Here is a 22964-nt window from a genome sequence, read left to right as displayed (position 1 = left end):
GCACACACCCTCTCCCAGTCGCCCCGTCTCGGCCGGTTCTCGCGAGATCCGGGCAACTGAGCGCTCGGGGCCTTTTCAAATCGGGATCCGTTACCGCTTCCCCAGCAGCCGCCATTGTTGCGCTCGGAGCCCCTCAGCGCAGGCGGCCGCGGCGGAGGCAGAGGCGGCACGATGGCGGACGCCGACAAGCCGGAGGTGCCCGGGGCCACTGGCGACGACAGCCCGCATCAGCACCCCGCGGAGCCGCCGGGCGAGCCGCGGCGAGAACCGCACCCCCCGGAGGCGGAGAAGCAGCCGCAGCACAGCAGCAGCTCCAATGGCGTTAAAATGTATTGTCTTTTCCTCAGGGGACGGGGCGAGGTGGGGGCGGGGAGTCGACCGGGGCGCCAGAAGCCGGGCTGGGCCTCGACGGGGGACAGCATCCCCTCAGGCCTGGCCCGCCCCCGGGCGGTCGGCTGGTGCCAGGAGCAGGTGCAGCCATGCTGCTTCCGGGCCCGTCCCCGTCTGCCTGCGACCCCGGGAGCCAGGGCTGGGGTCGGCGCTCCTCCCGCTTTTCAGCCCGAGGCCTGGGACACCCCTATCCCCCAGCTTCGGCCGGAGAACCTTTGAGCAGAGCTTGGAGGCCGCCACGGTTTGCACGAAAATGGTCCCCCTTTTAAGGGCCTGTAGTTAGTGTTCATCACTAGGGAGTATCTAGGGATGACATCATCGGACATTTCCTTTTAACCACCGACAACGCATTTAAAAGGACCATCCCTGGCCTCATTCTGAGCGCTGCAATTTGAGTGTGTTGTTGTTTTCTAAAGTGTATGTTCATTTTTAAACTGATACATACCGAGAGGAAGTTTAATAACGTGCTGTTAGACTGAATCCATTATGTCACCCTTGAATTGGCCAGAGGTACATTGGAAAGGGAGGTGTGCGATGTGCTTGCTTCTTTACCCATCTGGTAGTGTTTGTCAGTTGTGCAGGTTAGTTAAGGAAAACTTTGTGTGTGATGTTTTAATTTTAGTTTAATGGTAATATGAGACTTTTTTAATTGAGAAAATCCACTACTTTTAAGGTTGCAGCTGTCATCTGTGCCTACAAAGAATTTAGTTGGCTCAACTCCCTAATAATTTCTAGTTATAAGGAGATGTTACAGGGAAATGTTATGCTCCCCTTTGTTTTTGTCATATTAAGGGATAGGAAGTTAAACACTTGTTTTCATATGTCAAGGTCTTTAAACCTGAAGTTGAAAGTATGTTAATAATTTAGTGAAAACATGTTTTTCGTTCTCTGTTATGCCCTTGAGTAGAAAGCAGTAAACGTGCTCACGCTAAAATAGGGAAGGGGGAAGTCTTTCTGACTTTTCTCTCCTTGCAAAAATGTTTGAAACAGTATTGTAGGACCTAGACCAGTCTGCATAGGGTTTGATCCTAGATGAGATGGGGTAATTTTCCCCAGCTCTATGATACTTGCTCTCACATGGGTTTGAGTAGGATAGGCAGCATCTTCTAGGCAGAATAGAAGTGCAGGTATAAGAAATTGGAACTCAGTGGAGTTTGTTTTTAGATGAATGGTGGTACACCTCAGTAACTGAGGAGCCAGAAAATGAGTTGAAGTGCTTTCTGCCTTGTCTGCCAAAATGTGGGCTTTCAGGGATTTGGCATTAAAAATAGAATGGAAAAACAGTGGAATGATAAATCTGTGCTATTTCTTCATATCTAAACATAGACATAAATGCCACCTTTTCTCCTGAATAAAAAAGTACAGCCTTGAATTACAGAGAGAAGCTCCCCTACTCCTGAGTATGATTAGTTTTGGTATGGGTTAAAGCTGGTGTCAGAACAAACCTCCATCAGATTCTCTAATCCTTTCAAAGTCTCATCATGGTTTACTGAAAAGAGGGAGAGGAGAGATGGGGAAAGAATCCTTTTCTAATGTAGGAAGAGGAAAATATAGGGTGAAGAAATGAAGACATGCTACTCGTAAATACAGATTTTTTTTCTCTCCATATTGGTTATAATTCCTCTCTCTCCCTTGTCTTTTCCCAGAAATTGAGTAGAGGCACCATGGGGGTGCAGACATCTCTGAGATAGTGATTTTATTTCCCTTGGATATATATACCCAGGGATTTTTTTTTTTGTACTGTCTATTCCTTAAGAACATATGACATACGGTCTACATGGATCACGCATCCTGAGTAACTAGGGACCTAGGCCTTTTTTTGTCCCTATGAACCAGTTAACAATATAAACCTTGAGTTGTTACCATATTTTTAATTGTAAGAATTCATTGTCGATGAATTACCACTGCCCTAAGATGTATATTGCTTAGAATTGAACAGAATACTGCTTCTCATCAGGATCGCAATGATTTTACTGAGGCTAACCCATAGTCATTGACAGTGGGAGACCACTGTGTCTTACTCATATTTGTGTCCTTACGGCCATTTAAAAGGCTCAGTAACTGTTTGTTGAAGAAATGTGGAAGTTAACTTTTATAATTATGAAACTCAGATACACAGGATTTAGTTCACATGATTACATCTTTAGACAAGAAATTTTTTTTTTTTATTAATCAGTATTTTTTATTATGGTTTTGTGGGGTACAGTTAAGGGTTAGGTGTACAATTACGTTTCATTCAGGCACCCTGTTGATAAGAGGTGTTTTTCCATCCCCCGACAGATATTTGCTACTGTTAATCCCATTCCCCTCCCCCCCATAGTTTCCCAGTACCGTCAGTCATTTTCTTATACTATTGCATTGGATGTTCAAGGTCCATTATATGAGTGAGAACATGTGATACTCGGATCTTTGTTTCTGTGAGAGGTCACTCAGTATTATAGACAAGAAATTTAAGATACGTTTCCCTAGATCTAATCTTTTCCTTTATGCCTAAATAGTATACTAGCTCTGTTTTTTTCTTAACAGGAGGGAAAACAGCAGTATTTTTATAACGTTATTACTTCATGTTGAATTAAGTAGCGCCTTGGAGTTTATGGAGATTGAGAGTTTAGAGTTATATTAGGTTAGTTATAAAATATTAAGCATTGGAACAAGGTGAAGTGTTTGCTAGTAAAGTAACTTCCTATTGTATTAGAAGTAAAGATGGGAACTGGGCTTAATTTTTTCCCCCAGGTTTACTAAGGTATAGTTGACAAAAATTATGTGTATTTAAGGTGATATTTTGTTTTACAAACACATTGTGAAGTGTGATTACTACGATCAAGCTAATTAACATAGTAACTTTTTTTGGGGGGGTGTTGAGAATACTTAAGAATTTGTAATTGAAGGTTTGTGCCCTTAGAGTATCATCTTCCTATTCCCCCTCTCCCCACATCTCTGGTAACCATCATTCTACTCTGCCTCTGTGAGTTTTACATTTTTAGATTCCACACATTAGTAGGATGATGACACATTTGTCTTTGTTAGTCTGGCTTATTTCACTTAGCATAATGTCCTCCATCTTTATTCATGTTACTGCAAATGACAAGATTTCTTTATTTTTAAAGGTTGAATAATATATTCCTCTCTGTGTGTGTGTGTGTGTTCACTATAGATACCTATACCACATTTTCTTTAATTCATTCATCTGTTAGTGAACACTTAGATTGTTTCCATATCTTGATTATTGTGAATAATGCTTTAGTGAACATGGGGGTGCAGATATCTCTGAGATAGTGATTTTATTTCCCTTGAATATATATACCCAGAAATGGCATTGCTGGATCATATGGTAGTACTGTTTTTAATTTTTTGAGAAACGGCTATACTGTTTTCCACGATGACTGTACCAATATATATTCTCACCAGCAGTGTACGAGTTCTCCTTTTCTCCACATTCTCACCAACACTTCTTATTTTTTGAATTTTTGTTAATAGTCATCCTAACAGGTGTGAAGTGATATCTCATTGTGGTTTTGGGTTGCATTTCCCTGATGATTAGTGATGTTGAGTCCCTTTTCATATGTCTTTTGCCCATTTGTATATCTTCTTTGTAAAATGCCTATTCAGGTCCTTTTCACATTTTTTGATTGGGTTGTTTCTTTTTTTGTTGTTGAGTTGTATGTGTTCCTTATACATTTTGATATTAATCCCTTTTGTGATATGTGGTTTGCAAATATTTCTCTCATTTCTTAGGTTGCCTTTTCATTCAGTTGTTTTCTTTGTTGTGCAAAAACTTTTTACTTTGACTTAGTTTCAATTTATTCTTGTTTTTGTTGTCTATGCTTTTGGTGTTATATCTAAAAATAATCATTGCCAAGAGTAATATCATGGAGCTTTTCCCCTGTGTTTTCTTAAAGGAGTTATACAGTTTTTCCGGTGTCATATTTAAGTCCTTAATCCATTTTGGGTTGATTTTTGTGTGTTGAAAGATCCAATATCATTTTATGTGGAAATCTACCAGTCAACCAATAAATCTACCATTTGTTGAAGAGACTACTCTTTCCCCATTGTATATTTTTGGTGCCTTTGTCAAAGATTGGTTTATCATACATGTGGATATATTTTTTGATTTTCTAGTCTGTTCCATTGGCCAGTGAATCTGTTTTTAGGCTGTTACCATACTGTTTTGATCACAATAGATTTGTAATATAATTTGAAATCAGGAAGTGTGATACCTTTAGCTTTATTCTTCTTGTTCAGGATTTCTTTAACTATTCAAGGCCTTTTGTGGTTTCGTATGGATTTCATGATTTTTTTTTTTCTATTTCTGTGAAAAATGCCATTGGAATTTTGGTAGAGAGTGTATTGAATTTGTAGGTCATTTGGATAGTATGAATGTTTTGACAGTATTGATTCTTCTGATCCGTGGACATGATATATCTTTCATTTATATTATTTTCGATTTCTTTTGTTGATATTTTATAGTTTTCAGTGTACAGATCTTTCACTTCCTTGATTAAATTTATTCCTAGGTATTTTATTCTTTTTAGTGCTATTGTAAATGAGACTGTATTCTTAATTTCTTTTTTAGATAATTCATTGTTAGTGTATAGAAACACAACTTATTTTTGAATGTTGATTTTTATAGCCTATAACTGTATTGAGCTTGTTTCTTGGTTTTGCCAGCTTTTTGGAGGAGCTTGAAATGATTTGAAAGAGTTCCCTCATTTTTTCCTTTTTTGGAAGAGTTTGAGAAGGATTGGTATTAATTCTTACCTGTTTGGTAGAATTATCTTCTTTCTTTTTCTTAAAGCCTAATTGCTCTATGACTTTTTCTTGCCTAATTGCTTCTGGACTTTTCTGTTTTGTCTGGAGATTTTTGGTTAGTGATTCAATCTCCTTTCTCATCATTGGTTTGCTTAAATTTTGTTTCTTAATGATTCAGTCTTGGTAAGTTGTATGTTTCTAGGAATTTATTCATTTCTTCTAAGTTATCTAATTTGTTGCTGTATAATCGTTAATAGTAGCCTCTTAAAATGATTGTCTTTCTATGGTATCAATTGTAATGTGTCTTTCGTTTCTAATTCTTCTCTTTTTATTCCTTAGTCAGTCTAGCTTAATCTTTGTTAATTTTATCTTTCCAAAGAGGAACTCTTAATTTTATCTTTGCTGTTGTTTTTGCTCTGATTTTTGTTATGATCATTGTTACTTTCTTCCATTTATTAACTTTGGACTTAGATTGTTCTTTTTTCTAGTTCTTTTAAGTGTAAAGTTAGGTTGTTGAAGATCTTTTTTCTTCATGAAGGCATTTATTGCTATGAATAAATTCTGGTAGTTTTTCTCTACATTGGGATTAATTTTGTAACTCAAACTCATACTATCCCATTATACTTTTAAAAGCACACATTAAAGGCATGTCACTTAATTTGATGTTGGATATTGATTTTATTTTCTAGAAATTTATTTTATAGTTTGGATAGGCATAATTCAGTTTTAAGAGTAATAGCGTTTTTGTGACTATTCTAGTGTCTTGATTTTAAGTACATTGTGGAGGTGGTTGCCTAAGTGGATAGATTGGGAATTAGTACATGGAATTATGGATATTGTGCCAATATTTTTGTATTATGTAACATCATTTCCTTAAGAGTTTTCACATAAAATTAACTTTCTCTTCAGTGTATGTATGACTTAGAAATAGTTTAGAAATTGTGTAATTATGGCCTAGTTTCTTAATAATTAGATCATCCCTCTAGTCTCTAAATTGATATGGCTTCCATAGATAATTTTAATTTATACACTGTAGATGGACAGTTTAGCAGTATTTTTAAGATGCTACTAATTGGAGAAAACTTGAAGAAATTGCTGTCTGGTCATCCTTTGAGTAAATATTTTAAAGAAGATTTATATATAATATTACTGGTTTTTAATGGAATTATCAGGTTTTTATAAACAAATGTTTACAGCATCCATGTAACCCACCACTCAGGTAAAGAATAGAACATTGTGGTACTTCAGAACTTTGTGTAATTTTTACAAATTGGTTTCATCCAGGAAGAAAATAGGCAGGGGCCAGGAGTATTATTAAATATCTAGTAACCTGAACAGAGATGTACTTATTTTACAAACATTTATTGAATTCCACCTAAGCCTATTATGTAAATGGATCCTTTGGAGGATTAAACGGAAGTGTTTGTTTTTATATCTGCTGTACCCAGAAACCAGAGAAAAGGCTTCTGTGTCTTGTTGGCTGGTTGCTGCCATTTTCAGAAGTACCTCTCTGTTCAGACAGGTAGATACTTTCTAGAATGGGATGGTTGAGAAAAGCCTTTTAGGTATTTTTGATGAGGGAATATGTTTAATAGTGAAGATGTCCGTCTCAGGGTCTGAAAAGGTGAAGCCAGTTTGGCCTGAGTGTCTCTTCCCTTATTTTAGCAGCTTTTCTGGCAGATAGTGGCAACATCTCCGTTCAGATGAGTATGGGTTTTTAATTGACTGGTCAATCATTAAAAAATTATTACTCATCCATCACATGTTATATACAGTCACCATTCTAAGTGCCGCTGACACCAAAGTAGATAGTGTTTGTTCTCATCGATATTAAAAAATACTTTTTGTTCTCATTGAGTTTACGTACTGTATTAATGACTGTGTTATTACTTGCATAGAAGAGTAGTGTCTAAGACGTTTATGGAGGGTTGATGTATGGCATCTTATAGTTCTATAATTGCAATGTGATTACAGTCTTCTGTTGGTTTTTTTTGAGTTGGGGTCTCACTCTGTCTCCCAGGCTGGAGTGCAGTGGCATGATCACTGCTCACTGCACCTTTGAACTCTGAGCTCAGGTGATCCTTCTGCCTCAGCCTCCCAAATAGTTGGGACTACAGGCATGCACCACCATGCCTTGCTAAATTTTTAAATATTTGTAGAGATGAAGTCTCGCTGTTGCTTAGGCTGGTCTCAAACTCCTAGGTTCAAGCAGTCCTCCTGCCTTAGCCTCCTAAAGTGCTGGTATTACAGACGTAGCCACTGTGCCTGACTACAGTCTTTTTTATTTTATTTTATTTTATTTTTTTTTTTATTAATCAATATTTTTTATTATGGTTTTGTGGGGTACAGTCAAGGGTTAGGTGTACAATTACGTTTCATTCAGGCACCCTGTTGATAAGAGGTGTTTTCCCATCCCCAGACAGATATTTGCTACTGTTAATCCCATTCCCCCCCCCACAACTACAGTCTTATAATTTTTTTTTCAATTAGGGCCTCACTAGAAAGCAGATTTGTAACAGTTTTGGCTTATGTTGCATTTAAGTACTGCTTTTCTCCTCCAGTCCATCTACCCATTATAGGTGCTGTTACTAATAAAAATTGCTTGATTTGATGAAGTACCATATCCTAGTTTATAGTTTAGAACATAGAAGATGTTAAACATAGAATATTAGGTTGCCTTATAGATTTTCTGTGTTGATAAAAATTAGGAATAAAAATATTTGACAGCTTTATATGTGTTTAAAGATATAATTTAGATATATAGGCATTGCTCTGTATTTTAAATGTGCTTTTTAAGGCAAGGGAGGATAAAATTTTGGGAAGAAACTGTTAACCTTTAAGAAATGAATTTTTTTGCCGGGCTCGGTGGCTCAGCCTGTAATTCCTTGCCTTTGGGAGGCTGAGGTGAGTGGATTGCCTGAGCCCGCGGGTTCGAGACCTGCCTTGGCAGCAAGACATCATCTCTACAATAAAATCAAAAAATCAGCCGGGTGTGGTAGTGCATGCCTGTAATTCCAGCTGCTTGGAAGGCTGAGGCGGAAGGATCGCCGGGAGCGGCCACCGCACTCCAGTCTGGGCAACAGAGTGAGACTCCAACTCAAAAAAAAAAAAGAAAAAAGAAATGAATTTTTTCAGGGTGTCATTTTGTAAATTAGTTGTTTTTTGGAGTCTTGAAGGAAGCCTAGCAGTTTTACATACTATAGAAGTAAAATCACCTGTTTCTACCAAACCCAGTCTCTAATAACATTTATTGAGTAGTGCGATGGGAAAAACTAGGTGATTGTTTGGACACTGTCAACTATTTAGCATGGAAAAAAATTGAGGACTGTTAAATGAGAATTTTGGTAATAAGTCACAAACCCTTGCTTTGAAATGGCATTGGGTAATTTCAAAGCTGTCAGACTGACTCTCCAGCTACTTTGCTGAAGTCTGACTCAGTGAAGAGTTTTGTGAAGTGATAAATATGAAATACTTATTAAATATAAACTTCCATTCTTAGAATCACAACTGAGGGCTTTTGTGTGTTTGTTCTTTTAAATTCATAGGGAGAATGATGAATCAGCAAAAGAAGAGAAATCTGACTTAAAAGAAAAGTCTACAGGAAATAAGAAGGCCAATAGATTTCATCCTTATTCAAAAGACAAGAATTCGGGCACTGGAGAAAAGAAGGGTCCAAATCGTAACAGAGTTTTTATTAGCAACATCCCATATGACATGAAATGGCAAGCTATTAAAGATCTAATGAGAGAAAAAGGTAACTATTTCTGAAATAACCCACCATTGGATAATCTTCATATAGAAAGGGAAGGGAACTAAGCAAACATTTTTATTCCTCTGAGCCACACAGACTCAAAAAATTGATTTTTATTTCTTGACATGTGATTTAATCTTGTCCTCTTCTTTCACTTGACACAATTTCATTATAAGGTAGTATGGATAAATGAAGTATTTTTCTTTTTGCCATTTTAGTGGGATAGTAGTGAGCCAACATATGCATGCCACCAAGAATTTTGTTAACGTGATTGCTTTGTCTAGTTGAAGTTTTTATAGATTTTTAAAGGACTATTGAATTAGTTAAGCAATACATTTAGCGTGTTAAAGTATGAATAATAAGGTCTGATTAATTTTTTTCCAAAAGCTGTTTTGTTATTATCTTGGTGGAGTCTGGAATCTGGCTGTGGAATTTATTTTGTTTGCATTGTCATGACTGCCATGATGCTGTCTTTGCAGTTCTATATTAAAATTGCATTACTGCTGTTGCAGTTTTGTTTTCAGAATAATCTGAAAACCTTCATCTTATATACATGGTTGACTTTGGGGAAAAATAATTTAATACTTGATCTTGTAAAAGTTAGTTTTGTTATCTCTTGAAAACTTGAGTTTCAACAGTCCTGCAAATTATGTACTTGGCTTTGAGGCTGATTTCTTCTAATAAATTTTAAACAAATTTGCATTGGTGTATCTGTTGTAAGGTGACAACTATTTGATTGGTTTTATTCATTGACTTTATTTAGAAAGTGTGTGGCTTGCTGTGAAGCATGACTTGTAAATTTAGCTTACTGATGGCAAACATGATTGAAGACATTCAGGTAGAAAGTCACCTTAAAACAGCTGTTGTGTGTAGGCTGACCAAAGTTATTTGAAAAGTGCTAATGTTGATGTTTTTTAATATGATAGGCTAAGGGACCATTTGTTATGTATATGTGCATTTGTTCACCAACTATATCATGCTGGCCAAAATATGATCTGTAGTATGAATTAGGTTAATATGGTTGTTAGTTTTTTTAGAGAATGTGGATGATGTACATTTCTGAAAATCAGTTAAATTTACATAGCTATTGATAGGAGGTATGTTGGTCTGGTTTTGATTGTTGGTGAATAATAGGTGCTTCTCTGTAGAGTTGTGCACAGGTGTGCAGTAAAGCAAGATATTGGTGTTTAAATGTATTGTTTCTTGGTATCTTCCTTTTGTATGTCTTATGTAGTTGGTGAGGTTACATACGTGGAGCTCTTTAAGGATGCGGAAGGAAAATCAAGGGTAAGTGCTGTGGGCAATAATCTGCTTGAGGTTTACAAGTTCCTCAGCAGTTTACTTTTTGTATAATACTTGTACCAGTTTTTGGAAACTTAAGTTTCATTTTGTTTTACTTTATTATGCAAGATTTGAGGCTTTCTACTAGCAAGTCTGACACTTATACAAACCAAACTAGCTGCCTGGAAGGGATGGGTTTTGTAAATGCTCGTAAAGGGCATTCACTTTTCTAATGCTGTAAGGTAATGCTTCTTAGCCAATCAAATTTTAATATGGGATTTTTTTTTTGTTGTATTTTGATGTCTTCAAGGATATTTTAAAAGTCACTGAACTGATAATACTTTCTGAGTTTTGAGAGGCCTATAGTAAAGGTGTTAATTCAGAATGTATTTTTGAAACTTTTACACAGCTTTATTTGGTAGACTGCAGGATTACATAAGAGGCAGTGCTCTGACCAATTGGTATGAATGACATTTATGATTATACTGACATCGAAGGAATTAATTGGTTGATAGTAGATTTTGATTTTTAGCAACAAGAATGCAATATACTGAAGAATGGAAACCTCATAACAGTGTTTAATTACATTAACAAAAAACAGTTGGATGCATGAGAAATAAAAACGTCATCACATTCAAATGGCACTTTGAACAGTAAGCACTGGGAATTATTTTTAAAAATAATTCTGCAAATTAATTTATTTAGCACAGGTGATTTTTTTTAAATATAGCTGGGTGCTATTAACTTGTGTGCAACCAGTTTTAATCTAATGGAGACCTTTGTTAAAAATGAAATTAATCTTTGTCATTTTGATTTTAATAGATTGAAAAATTAATTTTATATAATTCATCTTTTAAAAATATTTGTAATTGTGTAAGGGTAGGTATTGGAGCCTTCAGTTATTTCCTTGAACTACTGTTGATTGAATTTGTGCAGTGACATTAGTTTTAACCTAAAGAAAAGTCATCTAAAAGTAAAAACTGTATTCCAAGCTTGTTAAATACTAGATTCTACTCTCTGAAATAGAGTTAAAAATTTACAGAAAATTTGTGATCACTTGCCTGTTATGTTTTGGAGGTATAAAAGATGAAAAGTGATTGTACTGTGTTATTGATTACTTTTGGTGAAAGAAATGTTAGAATCTACCTTTAATTTCATCTACTGATCTAAAACTTTTTTTCTTTTTCATATTTTGATGAATCTACCTGGATATAGGGTTGTGGGTAAGAAATTTTTCTTTATATATCTTAAGTCAAATTGAACTTCTGATTGGAAAAAAATTAGTACATAAACATTTTCTATATATTTTCCCCCCATTAAGTGTGGTTGAATTCAAAGATGAAGAATTTGTAAAGAAAGCACTAGAAACTATGAACAAATATGATCTTAGTGGAAGACCACTGAATATTAAAGAGGTAAGATTTCTTGTATTTGGAATTTAAACATTTGACTATAAGGATATGCTTTCTTTTAATTTTCTTTATTGGTAATGTATTTGTCTGACTACAACTTTTTTTTAAAGCATAGATGCCTATTAAAGTGTTGTATATTGATGATAATTTTACTTGTACATGATTTTCTATTTGCTTTTAAGCAGTTAGCCTATATATTTGGTTTATTTCAAGTTATTATAAACAAAGGTGCATAACTGAAAAAAAAATTCAGGACCCAGAAATTTAAAGATGATACACTTCAGGTGCTGGCTTTGCTACAGACATTTTCAATTTTTAGATTGTGTTAATTTAATTTCAGAAGTATAATATTCTTGTAGTTGATGAAAGTTGCTTAATAATGTTCGTATCTTATGGATTTGAATACTTTTTTTAAAAGTTAATACTTTTAACAAAATTAACTTGGAAACTGTAACCATATTAAAATTTAAGAAAAATTAAAAATTTAAGAAAAAATTTAAGTGAAATTTGTAATTAGAACCTAGACACCACTAAAATGGAAACATTCTCTTTGTATGAAATTTTAGCAGTGTAAATAATGATCAGAATATGTTGGCAAAAAAATGATCAGAATATACATGAAAAGATTATTTACTGTTAGGTCTTACTGACCTTGGGGATAATTAGTTTGAATAGCACTCATTTTCACGGACTCATATTCTTAATTTTATCCTATTAATAGTAGTTTCACTACAGACCAGTTATGCACATATTCTTGCTAAAGTCTGTGTTAAAGAGATAGATGGTATAACTTCAGGACCCTGAAGATCCTCATCGGTTGTAGAGCAATACTATCGGTCATCCTTGGTGTTTATATATAGTAGTGATTTTTCTAGCTGGGTGACTAGGCATGTTATTTAACTTCTTTAAACTTCAGTAATTATAGTACTACTGATGAAATAGGCATAACTTGGAGATATTGCAGGTTCCATTCCAGACCACAGGTTCAAACATTGCAGGTTCAATTTTTGCAATAAAGGGAATATAGCAATAAAGTGAGTCATACAAATTTTTTAGTTTCTTAGTGAACATAAAAGTTATGTTTATACATATTGTAGTCTGTTAAGTGTGTGAGAGCATTATGTCTAAAACTACAATGTACATACCTTAGTTTAAAAAATACTTTATTGCTAAAAATGTTAATATCATCTGAACCTTCATTATAATCTTTGGAGAGTTTTGCCTCAATATTGATGGTTGGTGACTGATCAGGGTGGTGGCTGTTGAAGATTGGGGTGGCTGTAGCAATTTCTTAAAATAAGACAACAGTGATATTTGCCATTTTGACTGACTCTTTCATGAAATATTTCTCTGTAATATGTGATACTGCTGGATAGTATTTTACCCAAAATACTTTCATACAATTCTTTCAGAATTGGCATCAGTCCTCAAACTCTGCCACGACCTTATCTAAGTTTATGTAATATTCTAAATCCTTTGTTGTTATTTAGTAATGTTCTCAGCATCTTCACCAGGAATAGATTCCATCTCAAGAAACCACTTTCTTTGCTCATTCATAAGAAGCAACTCCTCATTCTTCCAAGTTTCATCATGAGACTTCAGCAATTCAGTCACATCTTCAGGCTTCACTTCGAATTCTAGTTCTCTTGCTGTTTACACCACATCTGCAGTTACTTCCTCCACCGGAGTCTTGAACCCCTCAAAGTCATCCAGAAGAATTAGAATCTACTTCTAAACTCCTGTTAATGTTGATATTTTAATCTCATCTCATGAATCACGAATGTTCTTAATAGCATCTAGAATAGTGAATTCTTTCCAGAAGGTTTGCAGTTTTTGTTGCTCAGATTCATTAGAAGAATTGCTGTCTATGGCAGCTATAGCCTTACAAAATGTGTTTCTTTTTTTTTTTTTGAGTTGGAGTCTCATTCTGTCGCCCAGATTGGAGTGCAGTGGCCGCTCCCGGCCACCGCAGCCTTGACCTGCTGGGCTCCGGCGATCCTTCTGCCTCAGCCTTCCAAGTAGCTGGAACTACAGGCGTGCGCTACCACACCCCGCTGATTTTTTGATTTATTGTAGAGATGAGGTCTCGCTGCCCAGGCGGGTCTCGAACCCGTGGGCTCAGGCAATCCACTCACCTCAGCCTCCCAAAGGCGTGGGATTACAAGCTGAGCCACTGAGCCCGGCTCAAAATGTGTTTCTTAAATAGCAAGACTTGAAAGTCAGGAGTATTCCTTGATTCATAGGCTGCAGAATGGATGTTGTTATAGTAGGCATGAAAACAACTGTAATCTCCCTACACATCTCCATCAGAGCTCTTAGTTGACAAGGAGCATTGTCAATGAGCAGTAATAGTTTGAAAGGAATCTTTTTTTTTCCTGAGCAGTGGGTCTAAATGGTGGACTTACATTCTGTAAGCAGATGTGCTGTTACCCATAGGTTTAATTCTATTTATAGGGCACATGCAGATTAGATTTAGCATAGTTGTTAAAGGCCCAGGATTTTTCAGAATGTTAAGTGAGCATTGGCTTTAACTCAAGTCGCCAACTGCATTAGCCCCTAGTAAAAGAGTTAGACTATACTTTGAAGTTTTGAAGCCAGGCATTGACTTCTCCTCTCTAGCTTTGAAAATTCTACTTGGCATCATCTTCCAATAGAAGGCTATTTCATCTGCTTTGAAAATCTGTTGCTTAGTTTAGCTACCTTCATCAGCCATTTTAGCTAGATCTGGATAACTTGCTGCAGGTTTTTAGTCAGCTCTTGGTACTTCAGCCTTGTACTGTTATGTTATGGAGATGGCTTCTTTCTTTAAACTTCATGAACCAACCTCTTCTAGCTTCCAACTTCCTCTCCTCTCTCAGCCTTCATAGAATTGAAAAGAGTTAGAGTCTTGCTCTGGGTTAGGCTTTGGCTTAGGGGAATGTTGTGACTGATTTAATCTTCTGTCCAGGCCACTAAAACTTTCTCCTTGTCAGCAATAAGGCTATTTTACTTTCTTATCATTCATGTGTTCACTGGAGTAGCACTTTTATTTTCTTCAAGAACATTTTCTTTGCGTTCACAACTTGATCAACTGGCACAGGAGGCCTTGCTTTTTGCTTATCTTAGCTTTTAACATGCCTTCCTTAACTAAGCTTAAAAATCATTTCGAGCTTTGGATTTGAAGTGAGAGATGTGCAACTCTTCCTTTCACTTAAACACTTAGAGGCCATTGTAGGGCTCTTATTTGGCCTAATTTCAGTATTCTTGTGTCCTCAGGAGTGAGGAGACCCAAGGAGAGGTAGACTGGGAAAGGCTGATTTTTGGAGCAGTCAGAGCATACAGATTTATTGATTAAGTTCACTGTTTCATGTGAGCACAGTTGGTGGTGCTCACAAATAACCAAAACACCAAAGATAACTGATCACAGATCACCACAATTGATATAATAATGAAAAAGGTTGAGATATTACATGAATTACCCAAATGTGACTTAGAGACAGGAAGTGAGCACATGCTTTTGGAAAATGCTTCTGATAGACTTGTTTGACACAGGGTTATCACAAACCTTCAATTTGTGAAAAATGCACTATCTGTGAAGCACGATAATGTAAGGCACAGTAAAACAAAGCATGTCTGTATTTACCTAATAGGATTTTTATGAGGATTAAATGAGGTACATGGTAAATAACTCAGGCTTTAATATCATAAAACTTGTGTGACTCAGGGCAAATTACTTAGCTTCTGTCTTTCTGTGTTTCTTTATTACTAAAATGGAAATAATACTAGAATGTACCTCATAGTGTTACAAGGACTCAAAGAGTTAACATATATAAACCATTTAAGTAATGTTAGCTATTTATTGTACTTGTGATATTATTATATAAAGACTTAGCACAGTGCTCAAAATATTCCAAATACATAACAAATGTTAGCTATAATAACAATGATCATTGTTATTCCTGTCCAAGGGTTTTGGTCTCTTGTTACTGAATATTAGGTAATAATAGCTTAAATTAAAGACCCCGCTACCAACATATATATCTCTCCCAAGTCTTTTTGAGTTAGCTTTCAAATTCTTCTAATCCTGTTTGAGTCTGGGGGTTATTATTATTAAAATTTTTTTGATGGAGACATATAAAATTAGTAGAGAGAGTTTTGACTATTGTGATTTGTGCCAGCCATTTATTTGGTGTTTTTTATGCATAAACCAGGACTAGTGCTTCAGAAATATTTTCATACCTAAATAATTTGTTGTTTTATGTTTCTTATTTCTCTCCAAAGGACAAGTATTATAGATTCTCAGATTTTTTTTTAATTGGGGGAAAAAACCAAACAAAAAACGGTTTATTGGTTGCTAAAGGCCAAGGCCATGTTACTGCATTAAGTTTTCAGCACAGTGTAGATCCTCAGTAATATTTCACAGACCCTTGAATAGAGTTATATGGTTCATGTTTATAGAGGATACCTCCATTTTAAACATGCTAAAATTTGGCCTAGCTAAATGATGAGGGATATATTCAATTGGATTTTTTTGATTAACATTGCTAAAGGCTGACCCTTTCTTGGGTATATCTGATTTACAGGTGGGTGGCTGGGATGAATGCTTAGAACTACTACTGAGATGGAAGTCTAAGGAAAGTGTTTTTCCAGTATTCCTTAATATATTTGAACATTACAGTTTTTCACTTATTTAAATGGGATCAGTAACAGTTGTAAGTGTATTATAGATCCTCTAAAAGCAATAGCATTGACCAGTAAGCTGACAGCAAGGGGAAAGCGGAATAAGAACCATGTTATATAGTAGGTGATTTTAAAAATATAAACTTTATGTTTTATATATTATATATGTATATAATGTGCATGTATTGTGTGTGTATATATTTGTCTTATACATAAAAGAAAGAAACATAGCAGTGTGTTTTGTTAATGTTATAATGCAGCCTAAATGTCTCAATAGTTCAAGATGCATCTTCTCTATGTTGTCCTTCTCATAGGGAACCTCTATTCTGAATTTTGTATTTATATCAGTTTTTGAATCCTCAGACCTGAAGGATTTTTTATTTATTACCTTAAATGTTTTAAGGTGTTTTTTGATAACATTTCTTTCTTGACTTTTGTAATCCTTTTTATTTCTTCATAGTGAAGAAATAAGTTGGAAGCTAGAATTGTCTGTATTCTTTTTTTTTTTTTTGAGTTGGAGTCTCACTCTGTCGCTCAAACTGGGGTGCAGTGGCACACTCATGGCCACTCCAGGGTTGACCTGCTAGGCTCCAATGTTCCTTCCGTGTCTGTATTCTTATAGTCACATTTTCACCTTTTATTCTCTCAGCTGCCCTAGAGAATTTATTAAAGTCATCCAACTTTCTTATTAGTAGTGCTGTGTTCCTAGACTGAGGCCAGCAGATAGAGTTGATGATTACCTTTAGCATAATTGTTTGGCATTGCAGATGATAATTAATATTTTGATGTGATTTTTGTATATTTACTTTTGTTTTTTTGCATTCCACTTAGTGGGATGACTGAGAAGTACATTTAAATCTGCTCTTTGTTTTGCTTAATGGTAAGGGTACTTTTCTTATAAAATTAGTGAACCTAACAAAAAACAATGATAATATAATTCTTCACTTAGACACTTAACTTTCATTTGTCTCTCTCCTGTCCCCATCTCAAATCATGATCATTGTTGAGGAAGGTGAGAGGTTGGAAGGCAGATAATAGTATTTTGTTTAGCAGTGAAATGAACAGATTACAATTGGTCCTCCTCTACCCCAATATTCCTGAGTTTTATAACATCTGTTCCACTATTGAAAAGCTTTGAATTAATCTGAATTTGGCCTTCTCTTGGCATCCAGTGGTGAGAGTTCACCATTACTGCATTTTGGAAAGAAAAGAATAACAGTGAGTACTTTGCTTCTCTTTGAGTTATGTGTATGTACTTGTACACTAGTGTGAGGGCAAAATTAAACTAATTTCAAGTTCTTAGGTGACTATGGTGATTGGAAAGAGGTATTTAACTAACATCCTTGGAGACTGAAATCTTTTGTCTATCTACAGGTTTTTTTTTTTTTTTTAATGGGACTCAGTTCTCTGCATGAGAAAAAAAACCTCACTCTTCAAGAGGGTCAATAATTTGAGCCAGATGGAATAGCTACAATAGAATTTGAAGTTGTTGTTTTAATTACATAGATTTACTGATGTATTTAGTATCCAACATGTGTTGTAGGATCCTGATGGAGAAAATGCTCGTAGGGCATTGCAACGAACAGGAGGATCATTTCCAGGAGGACACGTCCCTGATATGGGATCAGGGTTGATGAATTTACCACCTTCGATTCTCAATAATCCAAACATTCCTTCTGAAGTTATCAGTAATTTGCAAGCTGGTAGACTTGGTTCCACAATTTTTGTTGCTAATGTAAGTTTAAACTTTAGTCTAAAATACTGTCAATTCAGATACTTAGTTCTAATCATTAGATTACTTAATTGAATGAATAAGTTATAGATGTATAGAACCTTCTGCTTAGTTTTAACTGAAGCAAGTGAAACAATTATTGTAAATTCAAATTCAATTTAAATCTGTATACATAAGGTTAGAATTTTAATACAACTATTTGGATTTTTTTTAATAGAAAACTGGAATTTATACACTTTTAAACAGTTCTTGGAATTATTTACTCTAATTATAAGTGTTGTGGTTTGTAATGGTAAATAGATTTTTTTTGGTGGTCTTTATATTTGTGAAAATGCATGTTGAAGTTGGTTTGTCATTTGTTCTGAGCTTTTGAAATCAATGATATTTTAAAAATCTGAATTTCTCTTGGTAAAAGTAGATGTACAACTTTCAAATATACAAAACAGGTTTGAGCAGTCTGTAGACAATTTTGGAAATTTCATATGATAAGGATAAGGAACAACATAGATGTAGCTTAACTGATTTTAAACAACTTAAGGTTTTTTAATTTTAAAATTATTGATGTTCTGTTGAACAAGAATTATAGTTTTTTGGTTTTGAGGGTTTAGAAAAGATTCTTTTGTATTTACAAATGGGAAGAGGGGTTTATTAGGTGTATAACTTTATACAATTTTATGTTAAGCTTGACTTCAAAGTTGGTTGGAAGAAGCTAAAGGAAGTGTTCAGCATAGCTGGAACTGTAAAGCGGGCAGATATTAAAGAAGACAAAGATGGCAAGAGCAGAGGAATGGGCACTGTCACTTTTGAGCAAGCAATTGAAGCAGTTCAAGCAATTTGTATCCTAATTTACATTTTAGCATAATTTATAAGGTTGAAGAGGCTTGATACCACTTTGTGGATGTAGTGGAATTTAAGGTTGCCAGGCTTAGAATGTATGTTGAACTTTAGTCTCCAGCACATAAAACCTTTACTATGTCCAAGTACTAAAGTCACTCTTAAAGCTTAATTAACCATATTGTACAGGGCTAGTAAGACATTTTTTTCTACTCTCTTTCTTCCACAGCTAATGGTATGTATACATTCTTTTAACAGTTATGTAATCCATTGTATATTAATGCAGTTGCTTTAAATAAAGCCTTGTTAATTTTCTTTTTCAATGACTAAATAAAAAATCTTATCTATAAAATAAAACTATAATATCAAAGAATAGAAGATTTTTTGAGTATATAGAAGTGGCTATTACCAATAAATATTAAAGATGTTAAATATCTACAGTAGTTGGACTCTATTAAAAATTAGTTTGTGTTCTTGTATAGTTTCATAGTTGTCTTAACTGGCTTTCCTTGACTGAACCAACAGCTATGTTCAATGGGCAGTTTTTATTTGATAGACCTATGCATGTAAAAATGGTGAGTTCCTATGTATCACATCAACCCTCCAACCTCTTCAAATCTTTCATCTGTTCTTCTCTACATTACAGCTCTTATAGGTACTATGTTAACTATATAATAATCTTTTTTGCAATTAGGATGACAAGTCTGTTCCTCATGAAGAGTACCGTTCACATGATAGTAAAACACCACAGTTACCGCGTAAGTAAAAGCTATTATTAAAAACAACACAGGCTTTTTTTATTTCAGTTTTATTATATGCTAAGAAAGACTTTTTGTGCCTTCATCCTAAGTTGTTCACGCTTTGGAGTTATAAAAACACTTTGCTATTGATTCGGATAGCTGAGGACATAAATGTAATGTTTTCTTTTTTTTTTTTTGGTAGTTTTTCTTGACCATAAGCGTTACATGCTAAAATATTTGGTAAATTCATACACATGAAGGAAAAAATTCCTGTAATTTTACCACCCACAAGTGACCCTCATTTATAACATTTTTGTGTATTTTTTCCAGCCTTTTCTTCTATGCATGTATTTTTTTTGCATAGTTTGAAACTACCAGATAAGTAGTTTTGTTTTTTTTTTTGTTTGTTTAACATTAGACTATAATAAGCACTTTCCATGTTGAAAATTCTTTCCAGTAAAATAATAAATTCTTTTACTGGCAGAATAATAGTATGTCATATAGATGCTCTATAACCAATTCATTGGTCCTTAATTTAGGTGTTTTAACTTTTATTTCCATTAATAACCAGCAGAGTAATACATGTCTGTTTGTATACAGGTCTTTGGTTTTGTTTTGTTATTAGAATAGATATTCTGAAGTAGATTTGCAGTTCTCAAGGTATGCACATTGATTAGTATTACCAGATTTTTTCCAAAGGATTATAAAACAGGTATAATATACTTATTTGAAAAATGGTAATAATAGTATCTACTTAATGGGGTTGGCATGAATATTAAGTATTACACATAAAGCATTTGGAACCATTCTAGCACAGTGTAAGCATTCAATACACCTCAGATAATTGTTTTTACTATTTTACTGCACCATCTCTGGTTATTAATAAAGGCTTTTTAAAAAATCATAAAATACTTTAAATATACAGACAAAAATAAAATTATTCATATAGTTGTCATATGTCATGTTTGTTGTAGATTTTTTTTTTTCTTTAAAATAAGTACAATTTCGCCGGGCTTGGTGGCACAGCCTGTAATCCCGCGCCTTTGGGAGGCTGAGGTGAGTGGATTGCCTGAGCCCGCGGGTTCGAGACCCACCTGGGCAGCGAGACCTCATCTCTACAATAAATCAAAGTATCAGCTGTCAGCTGGGCGTGGTGGCACATGCCTGTAATTCCAGCTACTTGGAAGGCCGAGGCAGAAGGATCGCCGGAGCCCAGCAGGTTGAGGCTGTGGCCGGGAGTGGCCACTGCACTCCAGTCTGGGCGACAGAGTGAGACTCCAACTCAAAAAAAAAAAAAAAAAAAAGTACAATTTTACAGATGAAGTGGAAGGTCCCCTGTTTCTTACCTGTATCTTTCAACTTATATCTTACGCAGTGGAAACAACTCAGGAATTACAGTATTTATCATTTAGGATTTAATATTTTGATTGCAAATTTGTGCATCCATAAACACAGAGTTGTTTTGCTGGATTTAAAATTTGGTGTGAGTCACATCATATTGTATATACTCTTATGTAACTTGCTGTTTTTTGTTTAAAATTGTTTTTTAGATTTATTTATGTTGATAGATATGGCTCTAGTTTCTTCATTTTAACTGCTGGTACCATATTTTATACTATTTTCTGGGTTTTTTTTAAGTTATTCTAATTTTTATATATTAGATACTGATTATTTTGTAATTAGACTCATCTCTTAATATTTGCTAGACATTATATGTAAAACTCTTCCAGCCCTAATCTGTTGTTTTGAAGAAGATTTTAAACTATTGATTGTTCATGTTTTCTATTGCTTTTTAAGTCAATTTTGGTAATTTCTGTTTTTCTAAGGATTTAAAAATTTTTGCTCATTTTTAAGTTTATTGGCATAAATTGTCTCATAAGTTTCTGCTACATCTATAGTTCTCTCTTTTAAATTTAAGTGGCTGGCTTTCTTGTTTTTTGGTCAATTTAACTAGAAATTTGTCAATTTTATTAGTGTATTCAAATAGCTGAGTTTTATTTTGTGTATCTTTAACTTTTGCTCTTAGCTTTATTATTTTTTCTTTCTATATTATTGGGCTTAGTCTCTTATTTTTGTCTCAACTCCTTAAGTTTAATGCTTACCTCAGTAATTTGTAGCCTCTCTAACATAAGCAGTTGTGACTATAAAGTTAGCACACAGGTTTCTTTTTTATTGTGGAGTATTTTTATTATGGTTCAGTTTTTAATGTATTTAAAAATTGGCATTATGGTTTCTTATTGAGCTGTGCATTTTTAAAAATACAATTTTTGAATTTCAAAACGTATGGAATTTTTTTTTTTTTTTTTGAGTTGGAGTCTCACTCTGTCGCCCAGACTGGAGTGCAGTGCAGTGGCCGCTCTCGGCCACCGCAGCCTCGACCTCCTGGGCTCCGCGATCCCTCCGCCTCAGCCTTCCGAGTAGCCGGAATTACAGGCGCACGCTACCATGCCTGGCTGATTTTTTGATTTATTGTAGAGATGAGGTCTCGCTGCCCAGGTGGGTCTCGAACCCGCGGGCTCAGGCAATCCACTCACCTCAGCCTCCCAAAGGCACGGGATTACAGGCTGAGCCACCGAGCCCGGCTGGATTTTTTATTTTATTTATTTTTTAGTGTTCATCTAACTTCAGCATGGTCAGAGAATGTGGTCTGTATGAATGGGTTCTTTGGTATTAATTTGGATTTGTGTTATAGAAGACCTACCATATAGCAATTTTTTATAAGTATTGCACGTATGTTGGGTTAATGTAGTGTCCTATATTTGTCCATTAAATAACGTTTGTTATTAGTCATTTAAGTTGTTTTAGATTCTTACTGATAATTTTGTCTGCTTGTGTTATCATTTACTAAGGAATGTATCTGGTAAAGTTTCCCTTTAATATCTATTTTTTCTTGAGATTTTTGAAAAATCAGTTTGATAATTTTTTTCCATGAATTTAAAGAGTTTAGTTTATTCTATTCACATTTATTGACTAGTTGGATTAATTTCCGTTATCTTATTTTGTATTCCATTTGTCCATGTTTAACAAATATTTGTTTTTCTCCTCTTTTGCTTCTTTAGTATTTATCTTGGCTATTTTAATGTGTCTGTGTAAAGCTTGAAGTTATAATTATTCTCTTAATAGTAGTGTGACCTTCAGATGCTTTAATTTTAATCACTTTTCTAGTGAATTATATGCTCAGTGTTTTTTTTATTAATCAATATTTTTTATTATGGTTTTGTGGGGTACAGTTAAGTGTTAAGTGTACAGTTACATTTCATTCAGGCACCCTGTTGATAAGACGTGTTTTCCAATCCCCAGACAGATATTTGCTACTGTTAATCCCATCCCCCCCTCCATAGTTTCCCAGTACCATCAGTCATTTTCTTATAGTATTACATTGGATGTTCAAGGTCCATTATATGAGTGAGAACTTG

General features: G+C 34.9%; 1 protein-coding gene across 3 annotated transcripts in view; it reads left to right on the top strand.

The window, feature by feature from the left end:
• The window catches only part of MYEF2 (myelin expression factor 2), a 46286-nt gene continuing 23322 nt past the window's right edge, over positions 1-22964 (top strand). For all 3 annotated transcript variants that reach the window (XM_021714527.1, XM_021714528.1, XM_008062179.2), the window contains exons 1-9: positions 1-329; positions 8685-8893; positions 10125-10177; positions 11387-11394; positions 11493-11586; positions 17786-17977; positions 18657-18810; positions 19334-19383; positions 19503-19566. In XM_021714527.1, the coding sequence (XP_021570202.1) occupies positions 172-329; positions 8685-8893; positions 10125-10177; positions 11387-11394; positions 11493-11586; positions 17786-17977; positions 18657-18810; positions 19334-19383; positions 19503-19566 (982 nt within the window). In that variant the 5' untranslated portion in view covers positions 1-171. The remainder of the gene's footprint in view (positions 330-8684; positions 8894-10124; positions 10178-11386; positions 11395-11492; positions 11587-17785; positions 17978-18656; positions 18811-19333; positions 19384-19502; positions 19567-22964) is intronic.

Source organism: Carlito syrichta, unplaced genomic scaffold (assembly GCF_000164805.1).
Source record: "Carlito syrichta isolate Samal-C Ts95f unplaced genomic scaffold, Tarsius_syrichta-2.0.1 Scaffold305660, whole genome shotgun sequence".
NCBI classification, from domain to species: domain Eukaryota; kingdom Metazoa; phylum Chordata; class Mammalia; order Primates; family Tarsiidae; genus Carlito; species Carlito syrichta.
The sequence above is the reverse complement of the archived record's forward strand: the minus strand, read 5'-3'. Positions and strand labels throughout refer to the sequence as shown.